The sequence below is a fragment of the Acomys russatus genome, chromosome 12, assembly GCF_903995435.1.
Source record: "Acomys russatus chromosome 12, mAcoRus1.1, whole genome shotgun sequence".
Lineage (NCBI taxonomy): Eukaryota > Metazoa > Chordata > Mammalia > Rodentia > Muridae > Acomys > Acomys russatus.
The window spans coordinates 54,078,723-54,093,014 of NC_067148.1; the positions used below are offsets into that span (position 1 = coordinate 54,078,723).

Genomic DNA, 14,292 nt, shown 5'->3' on the forward strand with positions numbered 1-14,292 from the left:
TAGCTCATGTTCAAGGATCATACAAGGGAGAGTTGGAACAGTTCTCCCTGAAGGAAGAAGAACTGAATGCACCTGGGAGGACAGAGGTTTGTAAAAGGAGAAGGCAAGGCATCCCCTGTAGTCCAGGGATGGTGACGGAACAAGAAAGAAGCAGCAGGTCTGACTGACGTCCCAGTGCCGCAGCCCCGGGTTCCCGGCTCACGCAGAGCAGTATGCAGTGCTCCAGGAGGCATCAACACTGTTTGTTCTGGATTTTTAAACACTGCAATAGCTGAGCAGCAACAGGGCAGTCTTTGTGTTTTCTTATACCATTAAAAAAAAAAAAAAATCAAGCGTACCATTATTTTCTTAGCCAAGAAAGAAAAAGGAACAGCCTCCCCGGGGAGAAACGTACAGAAGAGAGTGAGGTACACATGGCAGGATAAAGTAGGTCTGGAGATGGGCCTCTGAGGAGGGCACCTGAATGAACAGGTGCCAGGGGATGTGGCATCACAGAACACACAGCCTGGACCAGCCGGGACAGGGCAGAGGCAAGGTCCCTGTCTAGAACAGCTGTGGTCTTCAACAGATATAACATGCTGGTGAACGGTTTGCCGTTAGAAGATGTGCTGGCTTCTTTTCAGAAAACACAGTTGTCTCATTTCTGGTGTATGAACACTCTGGGAATACAAAAGGAATGCATTTGTGTCCTCATCCAAGTCAGTGTGAATTGATTTTGTGTGCACACACCTTTTAAAGGGGCTGTTATTCTCACGCTGTTCCTCGGGTTTTATTGTACCTTCTCTCTGGGGCATGTTTGTCTCCGCGCCACCGCGCCGAGAGCATAGGTGTCAGCAATCTCCAGCTCTATTTTAAGCTTGGGTAGGAGCGTGTGTAATACAAGCTGCAACAGTGAGAAGGAAACACGTGAAAAGTCTGCTGCAGTGTATTCAGACGTAGTTGGAATCGGGCTTTAAGTTAACCTGTGCTTTGGCTACAAAACCCCATTTTGACACAATTCGCCTGAAATACTGGCACAAGGAAGGTGCCAGAGCTCATAGATATCGGTGGGGGAGACTGATATAGAAGTAGATGGGTAGAAATAACAGACAGACAGACGGATGGATGGATCGATAGAGACAGCTATAGTAGGGACAGAGACGGATAGCTAGAAATAATGGAAAGAGACGGCAAACAGATAGACCAGTGGCTAGTGACAGCTGAAAGGATGGATGGACGGACCAGCACAGACAGATGCTGATGAGGAAAAGCAGTAGATGGAAGTGGAACAGGCATGTGGGTGAGAGAGGAGGGACAGGTAGGTGGTGGGTGTGGAGAAGTGACTAGACGGTCCACCAGAAATCTACAAGCTTTTTTTTTTTTTTCTAAGTATTTATAATTAAAGTATACTAAACAGAAACAAACAGTTGTTTATTTGGCACAGAAGAGGAGGAGACATGGGCTTGTGTAGGAGTTACTTTGAAGCTGCAATTAGTTCATGCTTAAGCAAAAGACTTGTTTTTCTAGATGAAGCAGACCACTAGAATATGAGGAAGTAATTATTCAAAATCTTCATCACCGTGAACCACAAAGACTCCTAGCATAGAAAGGGATTTATAGTGGCTGAGTTCTACAAAGACGTCTTTCTGAGATGCCAATACTCGTAAGTTCAAGGCTTCTTGTTCTCTTTACGATCTTTATTTGGCTTTTTTATTTTAGTAATGACTGTTGTTGTTGTTGTTTTTGGTTTTTTGGTTTTTTTGTTTGTTTGTTTTTTGAGACAGGGTTTCTCTGTGTAGCCTTGGCTGTCCTGGACTCGCTTTGCAGACCAGGCTGGCCTCGAACTCACATCAATCCGCCTACCTCTGCCTCCCGACTGCTGGGATTAAAGGCGTGTGTGTCACCACGCCCGGCTCTAGTAATGACTTTCATCAAGCTCAGAGAGGTTGTGAGGTGAATGCGCAGAAAGAACAGAGCTTCAGCCCTGACGCCCTGCGTTGGCTCAGGAAGCTCGCCCTGCCGAGTGTGTGGCACAACACAAGCCGTACAGTCACAGGCGCTGAGGTGCGGTGTAGGGTAGCTTGTTAGAACTGTCTGCACATGCTTGTGGGCTATAATCCCAGTGCTCAGGAGGCTGAGCAAAGAGCATCGCTACAAGTACAAGTCAACCCGGGCTACATAGTGAAACCCTATCTCAAAAAATAAATACAAAACAAGCAACAACAAAACATTTTAAAAATGAAAATGTTTAACAGATGAACATGCCAGAAAAGCCTCATGGGACTGGACACGAATCGGCTTACTGTAAGGCGATAAAGGGCCCGATGTTGTAAGTTCGAATCAAAGTTCTCACGGTGTCTCCTAGTGACAGCACAGAGAGCCCGTGCTCCTACAATCCATCACAGAAGAAGCTGAGACATGAGAATGCCAGGTGCCCAACAGCGAAGAGTCACAGCTCCAGAGAGCTCGAGGTTTCTACACTGCACGTGTACATAGCAACAGGACAAATACTCATGGAGGTGGATGGAAGGCAAGGCAGCAAGGTCACCATGGCGACAGGGCCCAGGGCTATTGGGAGAGGCGAGGCCTAGCACCACCTTTTCTTTTGCACACTTTCATACAGTGGAAGCAATCAGGTCAGAGTTCTCAACCGCCAGTGAATTCTCCTTCAGGCCAACACAAACAAACCAAAGGCTCTCCGCTATTTGTTCTCGGAATCCAAAGCATAGGACTGGAACCAGGAAAATGTAAAACAGCTCCATCCTGTGAGCTACAGGCCTTGAATTCAACCAAAAGCGACCTCACATGCAGAAGGGAGCTGGTGATGGGGCCACAGACCTTTTGGAACCGCCCAGGGCTGTCACTTTCTAAGGACAGCTGGTAACTGATAAAGGTTCTGCTCATTCCACAGTGGGGCGACAGGACTTGCAGTGGTGACATCTCAGTGACCCAGCCTCTGATAAGACTGATGACTAAGGCTTTGAGCAGTTCCTGGGCCTGTGGTCTGTTGGCAGGCCCTTCTGTGGCGGAAGCCTGAACACATGCCATGGCCGGAGTTTATGAAGGTGAAATCCGGGGCCCTTGAAACTTCACAGCTGCAGACAGATGTGTCAACACAGCCACCTGAGGTAAACAGCTGAGGTTGGTCATCCATGGGAGAACACCACAAGGAAAGAGAAGTACAGCCTGCCCCGGAGCTGTCACTCGTCATGAACAAGAGTAACAGAAAGTTCACAAACAAACCCTCTGCCAAGTTCCCCACTTTAGGTCACTTGAGAAGGAAATATTTTTTGTGGACAATTATCTGGTAAAATAAATCACTAAAAGGCTCCCTTAGTTTGCTTAGTCATGTAATGCCTGAACTTCTACCATACCTGCATCCACTTCCTCTCTACCACTAAAATACTGAATACATTGCCCCAAACACACAATGATTTTTAGTTGTAAGCATAATTGCAAGCATAATTACAAGCACATAGTCTGTTCTTGCGATGATTGTGTCGTTTTCATTCACAAAACATAAGGAACAGAGTGAGGCACAGAATTAGAGACATTCAGGAAGTGGGAAGTGAAACAGTCTCTCTTAAAAATGGCTGCGCAAGCCGGGCGTGGTGGCGCACGCCTTTAATCCCAGCACTCGGGAGGCAGAGGCAGGCGGATCGCTGTGAGTTCGAGGCCAGCCTGGTCTACAAAAGGGAGTCCAGGATGGCCAAGGCTACACAGAGAGACCCTGTCTCGAAAAACCAAAAAAAAAAAGGCTGCGCAAACAAGACTGGAACAACAGCAATACCCACGCAAAGGGGTGAGCAGCCTAGACGTGGGGCCACAACTAACGACAGACCGGGGGGGGGGGGGGGACAAGGAGGACTAGCCTCCCCATGGATGAGAACACTGTTGACTGGCTGATGTAGCCTTGGAGCCATATACATAAAAGAAATGGGCCCTCCAGGTTGCGTCTATGTATTTGAGCATATGTATGCATGCATATATGTATGGAGCAACACTAATCAAAGAAGAAGAGGCTACCAACTTGAGAATGGGTGGGGAACACGGGAGGGGGTGGCAGGAGAGAACCTGGGAGAGGCTGGAAGGAAGGAAGAGGGTAAGGGATATAACATGATTTCAATTAAAAAAAAAAAAAAGATAAGTAAAGCCAAGCATCACACTCTTTGAAAAAAAGAAAGAAAGAAAAGAAAGAGGTGAGGTAAATACACTTATAGTTGCAGGGGCTCTTAGGATGACTTCAGGTCAGACTCTTCAGGGTTTGTTGATGGCAGCAGATAAACTCACACGGATGAAAGGTTAGTTTTGGACTCCCCAAAGCATAACCATGCGAGCTAAGTTGGGCTGAAAACAGAAGCAGGGCACTTACTGATTCCTTGAAAGAGCTCCTCAATATTAATGGCATGCTTCGCACTTGTTTCAACCACGATGGCACCTATGGATTCAGCGTACTCCTTAGCATCCTTCAGCGGCACCTCCCTGGAAAAGAGGGCAGACCCGTCAAGAACCGAACGCTTGTCTGTGAATCACAAATACTCAGAAGACCCAACAAATGGTACTTGTGGAAACCACACCTTCGTGTCCCTGTACAATAACAACTTAGCACTTGTCACCTTAGAAGCTGGCCTCTATCAGGCATGGAGGTAGGCGCCTTAAATCCCAGTAGCTGGGTCTCTGTGAGTTCAAGGTCAGCTTGGTCTACATAGTGAGTTCCAGGAGAGCCAGAGCTACAGAGAAACCCTGTCTCAAAAAGGAAAAAGAAGAAAAGGAGGAGGAAAAATAGTAGCAGTTTGTCTCTGGCAACCATAGACAAAACACATATTCATAAAACTCTCCACAGAAGGAATAAATTCCTACACAGGAAAAAAAGTGATTTTAAGTATTGGTTAGGGACCTTCCAGGCTGCAGAGCCAGAAGAACCCTAAAGTCGGGATAGCCCTTCCCTTCAAAAGGCAGTGAAATTTAATTGTCATCACAGAAGTCCTGAGAGGTGAGACCTGCAAACAGGTTAAGCCAGAGGGTTAGGATTAAGATGTTTATGAAAGAGAGAAGCTCGGCCCTGGGTCTGCCTCTCTGCCCATGCACCTGTAAAAATCACTGCTCTCCTTTCTACAGGTTAAGATGGTCCATCTTGGAATCAAAAACCCTGAGGGTGCCTTGGTACTGAATTTCCCAGGCTCCAGACTTATTCCTCCAGGGTCCTCAGACACACCCTACGCACCTCTTCCATTTGGCTGTTCTGAGTGTGCAACCTTTATAACCGAACTATAATTCTAAGCAAGTGCTTTCCTGTTCTCATTCTAGCAAGCAACATGAGGGAGGTCGAGGGAGCCCTGTAATTTTCAGTCTGCTGGGCAAACCTGTGGGTAATTTGGGGCTGGGCGAGACCCACAGCTTGGAGCCTGAAATGAGGCGTTAACGACGTGGTACCTAGGCGGCTCAGTGGGCAGAGTCTCTACCAGCTATGGTCTGTGTCAGGGTGGGACAGGAACGTAAGGCACTGGTTGCTGTCAGTCAGAATGGCGCGACTACAGCCTGAGAGAAGACCCTTTGCAAGGTGAGGGCATACTTAGTCACCTACAGTGGTCCACGTATAGGAACTCCCCCAGCTCTGTGTCAGGAGAAACTGTGCACAGGTTAGAAGATTGCTGCCATTGGCCTTTGGCAGTTATGACTATGAAGGGCTATGATAGCCAGTGTTTGCTCATTTAATGTGTGTGTGTGTGTGTGTGTGTGTGTGTGTGTGTGTGTGTGTGTGTGTTTAAGTGTTTGGTCTGCATACCTCATGCATGTCTGGTACCCCGAGGAGCCAGAAGAGAGCTATGGATCTCCTGGAACTAGAATTCCAGATGGCTGTGAGCCAGGCCCCCGCCCCTAGAAGAATAGCAAGCGCTCTTAAGCACTGAGCCACCTCTCCAGCCTTGATATCCAGTGTTTTTGGTTTGGTTTGGTTTCGGTTTTTTGAGACAGGGTTTCTCTATGTAGCCTTGGCTTTTCTAGACTCTCTTTGTAGACCAGGCTGTCCTTGAACTCACAGGAATCTGCCTACCTCTGCCTCTGGAGTGCTGGGATTAAAGGTGTGCACCACCACCGCCCGGTGATATCCAGTGTTTTGATGGCTCCTCAACAAATACTAAGTATCTGTTATATGATGGGCATTGTGACAGGCATTGAAACAGTTCAACCAAAACGAGCTGGCCCAGGTCAAGATCCAGGTGTGAGGTAGACACTTTCAACAGTAGAAATTACCCATAGAACTTTGACGCCATGCTACGCACAGAACCACAAAGAAGGCATAAGCTGGAAAGCATTGACAGGGATTCCCCCCACCACACACACACACACACACCGTCATCTTCTCTCCAAGCTGACCACATTCTGCATGTCCCTTCAATGCAATGTCAGCATTACTCGGGGTTCCGATGAGGCGATTTAAGTCCACACCTTTCACAAAAGCTGGGGGCTCTCCAGCCACAGGCTGGCTGAGTGGTCAGGATGGAGACAGAGCGAAGGCCAGGGTCCATCCTTCGTGGACCAGTGGGAAGCAGGCAGGGCTGGAGAAGGCGAAGAGACATCCCATAGTGGCTGACGATTTATATTCCTCGCCTCTTTATTTGGTAAAACCCTCTAGCTATGAGACCTGAATTTCAGGGCCAACTCTCTCGTGGTTTGTCATGAGAATGTACCAGGAGCTTGTGTCACCTGTGGCTGCCAAGCACAGTGAGACCCTCAGCTGGAGTGAAGGTGGGGTCCACCTCTACTCAGCTCCAGGCTCTTCCCCAAAGGTGGGGAAGGGTGCAGCAGGATCCAGCCAATTTGGGGCAGTGAAGGTTCTGGCCTAATTCTATCTTGTTCCCCAGTGGCCAGACCTGGGGAAAAGGGATAAGTGCAACAAATTATCTTCTCACTTTACCTGGGAGCCTGAAATGCATGTGCTATAAAAGCTAGTGACGCTTCCCCCCTCCCCCCTTCAGTTTTTGAAGATAAGCTCTGGAAACATAGCCCAGGCTGGTCTGGAAAAGATTATGTAGGCCAGACGAGGCTGGCTTTTAATTAGTCCTTCCGCCTGACACCCCAGAACCCGACATTACAAGTGTATACCATCAGGCCCAGCAAAAAGATTTAAAAACAAAGCAAAGCCAGAAAGTTGCTCACTTGAGTGCAGGAATTCAGCCTTGCAAACAAACAAAAACAACAAGTAAACAAAGACACCTAGAGAAAGAAGAAATACATGATTATCTTAAAGGAAAACGAAATCATTTTGTATCTTAAGAGATTCTCAGCTGGGCATGGTGGCGCAGACCTTTAATCCCAGCCCCTGAGAGGCAGAAGTAGGTGGATCTCTGTGAGGTCGAGGCCAGCCTGGTCTACAAAGTGAGTCCAGTGCAGCCAGGGATACACAGAGAAATCCTGTCGGGGGTGGAGGGGGGGACCAAGGAGAAGAAATTCTCAGGCAATTTTGCCTGTGCAAAGGCCAGACAGAACCGTGGTTTTGTTCTAGTGTTCACCGTATGTGCTACTTTAGAGGTGGCTGCGTTGACCTAACAGGAAGTGCTGTTAGTGCTGAGGCCAACTGGAAACTCAGGAAGGTACAAGTTGGCCCACTCTTCCGTGAGGACCAGGAAGAGGTTTCTGAGGTGAAGGTAACACCAAAGGGAGGCTCCTGTGGCCCTGGCCCTGGAACTTATCAGCCCGGTTCTTATCAAGCTCGGAACTGTAGCCAGTTCCGCGTCCCTTGGACTCAGGTCACTTGTGCTCAGAGACTTCTCAGCATGGGAGTGAGGTCAGGACGCAGTGTTCTCACAGGCTCTAGAATTTCAACTGGCCAGTACTGCCCATACTGCCCAATAGGGGGTCTTTGTTTTGTTGTGCTAGGATGTTACCAGGCAACGTGACAGCTGAGTCTAATTTCAGGACTGTTCAAGCATCCATGGGCCTCCTCACCCAACACCAGGAAGCCCAGAAACCCCACCTGTGAGGAAGGTCAACTCAGGGGGCTCAGTGGGAACAGTGCGACCTCCTCCTGAGGCCTTCGTGGGAGGTTAAGCTCCTAGGATCATCCTCCACTGACTGACAGAATTTTCAGATAGGATTCAAACCCCAGGGAGGCCAGTATTCCACAGACAAGTAGGGAGGGGACGCACGAGCTGTGATAACCACACACTAAGAACATTCATTTCAGCCGGACAGTGCTGGCACACGCCTTTAATTCCAGTATTTGGGAGGCTGGGAGGCAGAGGCAGGCGGATTGCTGTGAGTTTGAGGCCGGCTTTGTCTACAAAGTGAGTCCAGGACAGCAAAGCTACACAGAGAAACCCTGTCTTGAAAAAAAAAAAAAAAAAGGAACATTAATTTCAGTAAATGGCCACAAAAGTAAAACTGTCATATTTTGTATGAGTATCTTGAATTAGGGAAATCTTACATTAATTCTGAATACTTTTTTACTCATGGATGGCAAAATCTTTCCATAAGCCACAGACATTTTTCTGTGAGGCTCTTTTGGATCTTGCCTTTGGAGGCAAGAAGGCATCAGATTCCCTGGACCAGGACTGTGAGCTGCTCAGTGTGAACGCAGAGAACTGAACCCAGGTCCTCCGCAGGAGCAGCCAGCGCTCAAAACTGCTGGGCACCATCTGCTCCATCCATCTTACTAGTTGCTTTCCTCACCATCTTCGGTGTCTCATACCATGCCTAAATACCTTACTTTAGTTCCATGGTTTCCCTTTTATTGTTTTTTTTTTTTTTTTAATGTATGTATGTGCACACACACATGCTTTACACTCATGCAGTGCCCATGGATGCCAAAAAAGGGCAATCAGATCCCTGGACAAGAGTTACAGACAGTTGTGAGCCACCATGGTGGGTTCTGGGAATTGAACCTGGGTCCTGTGGAAGAGCAGCCAGTGCTCTTAACCACAGAGCCATTTCTCCAGCTCCAATATCCTCTAACTTTTATGGTTTATTATTATTATTTATTATTACTATTTGGTTTTTTTTTTTCAAGACAGGGTTTCTCTGTGTAGCCTTGGCTGTCCTGGACTTGCTTTGTAGACTTGGCTGGCCTTGAACTCAGTGATCTACCTGCCTCTGCCTCCAGAGTGCTGGGATTAAAGGCATGTGCCACCACATCCGGCATGATTTATTATTATATATTAAAATATATATTCTATTTTTCTTTTATCTTCTCTCATTTCCCCCACAACTAGCTTGTTACCCTAACAGTATTTATTGAATGGCTCCCCTTTTTATACCATTTTTCTATATCAGCTTTATGATTAAATTAGATATCCTTGCATATTTCACCTCATTCCCTGGCTCTCTATGGTCACTAGTCTTCTCTGTGTTACTCCCTGAGATGTTTACACTTCAGTATCTCCTGGGATTTGTTGACCCTATTCCACCCAAATAGAACCCTTTGTCTGTCTGTTGTTTCTAGATACTTTTTTTTTTTTTTTAAAGATTTATTTTATTATGTATACAGTGCTCTGCCTGCATGTACACCTGCAGGCCAGAAGAAGGCACCAGATCACATTACAGATGGTTGTGAGCCACCATGTGGTTGCTGGGAACTGAACTCAGGACCTCTGGAGGAGTAGTCAGTGCCCTTAACCTCTGAGCCATCTCTCCAGCCCCCTCTAGATACTTTTTTAAGGACTATTCTGAAACTGCTCGTGTGCAGGCGTCTGGGTAACTGGTCTGATGCCTTAGTGGATTCATGGGTTAACTCTGAGCAAACTGGCATCTTTATAAGACTGAGTCATCCCATCCAAGGAAAAATATGGATTATTTTCACTTAGTTCTTCGCTCATGACCTGTAACGGGGCTGTGATGCTTCATCTGTTGAGGCCGCCTCATTTCTTGCCTGAATTCATTCCTAAGATTTAAATTTTCAAAAGTTTAAATATCGCATCTACACAGAAAGGCAAAATTAGGCATCTTAACTGTACGCTGCTCTCACAATTGAAGAGAAGGTTTCCTCTCTTTCTCACCGGCTGTTACTCACATGTAGACACAGATTGCCTACTCTCATACTTATCAAGAAATAACCTTGCTTTTTCCACTCCTAACAGTGAGAGACAATTCCCACGAGAATGGACCTCACGGTATTTGTTCACCCCACGGACAAACCATGATCAAAACATTCACTAACAGGAGGTGTCAGAATGCTGAGAGAGCGTGTACATATGTTTGTGTGTGTGTGCATGCGTGTATTTGTGTGTGTGTGTTGTGCAAACACTGCTGATGGGAGAACCACGGCATGGGAAGAGTCCATGGAGATCACCTGCACCATCTGTGTCTTCTGAGGCGTGTTCAGGAGATGGAACAAAACCACCCAAGACCCTCTCCAGACATACTCCGAGCCCTTCGGGCATCACACACCTACACCATTGTGAGTTTTGAGCTTGCCAGACAAAGAGAGCCCTGTACCCCAGATCTTCGAACTGGCGGTCTCTTCTCTGGATAAGCCTTAGAATTTAGCACAGTAGCATGCTTCCATGAAGTGTCCTGTGTGTTTATAAGCTGGAGAGTGATCCTGGGTGAGGGATGCTCTGAAGCACCCAGTTTGCTGTGTTTTAGACACTATGAAACCAAGAGTTCAGAAATCAAAATGAACATGTGAAAGCTGTGACAAAGCAGCCACTGCTCAGACATCATTCTGGGTAGAAAAACAGAAACGCAACAACAGGTAGGAACTTTTCCTCAAACTGACCTCATGATTTCTAGCATGCACACTCGACTTCTTTTTTTTTTTTTTTTTTTTAAGTTTTTCGAGACAGGGTTTCTCTGTGTAGCCTTGCCCATCCTGGACTCACTTTGTAGACCAGGCTGGCCTCGAACTCACAGCGATCCGCCTGCCTCTGCCTCCCGAGTGCTGGGATTAAAGGCGTGCGCCACCATGCCCGGCTCCACACTCGACTTCTTAAACTCTGTGTGAGAAACTCTGTGTGAGCAAGAACTACGCACTTTACACTCTGTTACACTCCTAGGATACACAGCACTTAGCATCTCACTTAAATGTTGGGCGCTGCACTTTTGTTTTCTCTACCAGTCGTTCCAAGATGGAGTTTAAAGGACCAACCAAGAACCCACACATGGCTCGGCTGGTTAAGCTGCTTGCCACCAAGCCAAGCACCTTGAGTTCAGTCCCTGAGACCCACATAGTGGAAGGAGAAAACAGGCTCTCTCAGGTTTTTCCACTGTCTTCCACACATGTGCTGTGGTATTTACACACATGTATATGTACACACACACACACACACACACACACACACACACACACACACACACACGGTAAATAAATGCAAAATAAAAAGAAAGGCCAAGCTGCCCCCAATAACACAGAAACAGTGACGCCTGTTAAATGCCCAGTGGGGCTATTTTCATCAAAACCATCCCACATTTAAAGCATTCCAGCCAAAGCAACAGGAATGGTTCACATTCCACCAACTCAGTGGAGGAGGACGGCAGGGGTGGGAGGGTGGGGGGGAGTGAGGGGGTGGGGCTAAGGCTGGGGGTGTGTGGGGGTGTCAAGTCTGCAGAGGCCCCATTTGCCATGTAGCGGCTCCTCATGCCTGCCCATGCCCTCAAGCACTGCTGAGAGGCATACTCTCATGAGTGTGCATGTTTTCCAAATACCCACAATGTCTTCGAGACACACAGATGAAGTCGCGTTGACAATGCTGAACTCAGCAAAATCCTCAGCTCTGAACTAAAAACCCAAATCAACTCCATTTTGAAAAAGGAAGAATATTCGCCACCTTCAAAGTAAGCATCTAATTGGACAATGCCCTGCTGCAAGTATCTAAGTAAGCCCTTCCCGGTCACGGTCACAGCCCTCGACACGGGCACCCTGGGGAGAACGGCCAGTCCCATGAGGTCTGCCCTGCTTACTGAGGTTGTCACCTGAGGCCAAATCCCTGGTGTCAGATTCCAGCCAGTGGTGTCGGGTTCTTAGCCACAGGCTTAAACGGATGGTTTTTCATGAGGAATATTAGAATTTGAAATAGAAGAAAACTGTGGGAATACATAGGTTCTCTTAAGAGATTTAGTCATTCCTTTTCCTCCAAAGACCCTTTCTCAAACAAATGCTGGCTCGCCCTGAAGAGGCTGGAGAACACCCCGGAGAGCTGTGACTTCCAGAGTCTTGAGTTAAACCAGTTCTCCCTGTCCATAGCTTGGACGCCATTCCCTGTCCTGGATCAGGGTTGTCCTTTCAGTTCTTAGGCTATGGGAAGTGACATGAAAGTCAGGCACAGGGTCTGGAGCTGGTGACAGGTTTAAAGCCAGGCCATATATTTATTAGGTGCCCTGCCAGTTCAGGGCCTGGGGTAAGCTCCGTCCTCACCAAGGCTCTGTTTCATCTCTTCACACGGAACCTTCTGTGGATGTAGGGCTTATGAAGAGCAGCACACCGACTGATAGCTGTGTCTGGTCGACAGCGAGCGTAGACTGAGGTGACGGGGAATGAATGTGTCGTCAAGGGTTGGAACAGTGTGTGTGCTTGTTGTGTCAATATGAGCTTCAGTTCCAATCCCCACGGCCTACATAAAAGCACAGTGGGGCGCACCTGAAACCTCAACTCCAGAGGGTGGACACAAAGATATTGCCAGATTACTAGGATTTGTTTGCCAGCTAACATTTCCCACTCACCTTTTAAATACATACATACATACATACATACGGTGTGGAATTTTGGTTTCTATGTAAACATGTTTTTGTTTTAATCCCATGTGCAGCATATGGAGGCTGCTCCAGTTTGTCCACAGCTGATCACTGCCTCCTGAGAGGACACGTGATGTTTGTCAGCTGAGAAATGCCTCGTGTGGGGGCGGGGTCTTTGTCAGTGGGGATAAAAGCCAGACCCAAAGAGAGGCTGGGGGCTCCCCCCTGCTGCTCCTGGCTGCTATTGATTCAGTTGTCCTGAAGCTAGGACTGAATTTACCCCCAAGGAACTGGATGACGCTAAACAGCTCCAGGGGATCTGATGACTTTATTAGGCACAAGGCACACAAGTGGTGCACATACACTCATGCAGGTTAAACCCTGACACACAAAAAATAAAGCTTAAAAAAGAAAGAACTTATTACTGAGGAAAATTTAGCTCCTAACAGAAGTTATACTATAAACTCCTGGGCAGGAGTTTCTGAAAGGAAAACAAAGTAACTTTATATTCGAAGAAAATTGTTAAAAACAAAAGCTAGGGATTCTGCTCAATGACAACGGTTTTGAAACAGTCTTTCCACTGATCTCCAAGGCTAGGATGAAGCCTGCCGCTCAAGGGCACCAACACAAACAGTTCTTTCTCTTAGACGTGAGCAGCTGTACTTCAGTTAGTATGTATCGGTGTATTTCCTAGCTCTGCTCATTGAAAGGACAGAAAAGCAATGATAGCACTAAGCACACATGAAATCAGACTGGATTTTAATGCCATTTTCTTTTTTGTTGTTGTTGTTTGTTTGGTTTGGTTTTTTGAGACAGGGTTTCTCTGTGTAGCTTTGGCCACAAAAGCTTCCTTTGTGACTTCCTTTGTAGACCAGGCTAGCCTCAAACTCTCAGCAATCCATCTGCCTCTGCCTCCCTAGTGCTGGGATTAAAGGCGTGGGCCACTACCGGCCGGTCCCATGGCTGCCATTTTCTAATGAAAGAAAGCAGGGCCTTTTAGTGGAAAATACATGCAAGGCAAGCCTGGAGCGACTCACTGTGCGAGAAAGAAGGCGCTGTCACCAGAACACCAGAGACAACAGGGAAGGACTCCTAGTGGCCGAAACTGGAATAGTTGGATCAAAAAACCATATTACTGCTTTCTAACTGAGAAACTACCATTACAGATCTTTATCCATACGGTTACAACTTCTCTGGGACCAAAAGTACTCCTTAAAGACGACAGAGTGGCCGGGCGGTGGTGGCGCACGCCTTTAATCCCAGCACTCAGAAGGCAGAGGCAGGCATATCTCTGTGAGTTCAAAGGCCAGCCTGGTCTACAAAGCGAGTCCAGGACAGCCAAGACTACACAGAGAAACTCTGTGGGAGAAGAAGAAAAAAAAAAAAAAAAAAAAACAAACAAACACCCAAAGAAAACCCTATAGTGGGGAAGAGTTGATAAATCATCTACCATAGAGTGTAAGGAAGCGATGATGAAGGCACAAAGTACAAGATAATGTGGAGAGCTCAGACCTAACCCTGAGGGGCTTGTGTGTGTGTGTGTGTGTGTGTGTGTGTGTGTGTAGCATTGTGTAGTCATGTGTGCCTGTGTGCCCGGGGAGGCCAGGGGTTGGTGTGGGCCACCTTATCTTCTGACACAAGGCCTTT

General features: G+C 47.3%; 1 protein-coding gene across 7 annotated transcripts in view; it reads right to left on the reverse strand.

The window, feature by feature from the left end:
• The window catches only part of Rab31 (RAB31, member RAS oncogene family), a 167,563-nt gene that overhangs the window by 9,632 nt on the left and 143,639 nt on the right, over positions 1-14,292 (reverse strand). For all 7 annotated transcript variants that reach the window (XM_051154443.1, XM_051154444.1, XM_051154445.1 and 4 more), the window contains one exon: positions 4,352-4,461. In XM_051154443.1, coding sequence (XP_051010400.1) covers positions 4,352-4,461 — 110 coding nt within the window. The remainder of the gene's footprint in view (positions 1-4,351; positions 4,462-14,292) is intronic.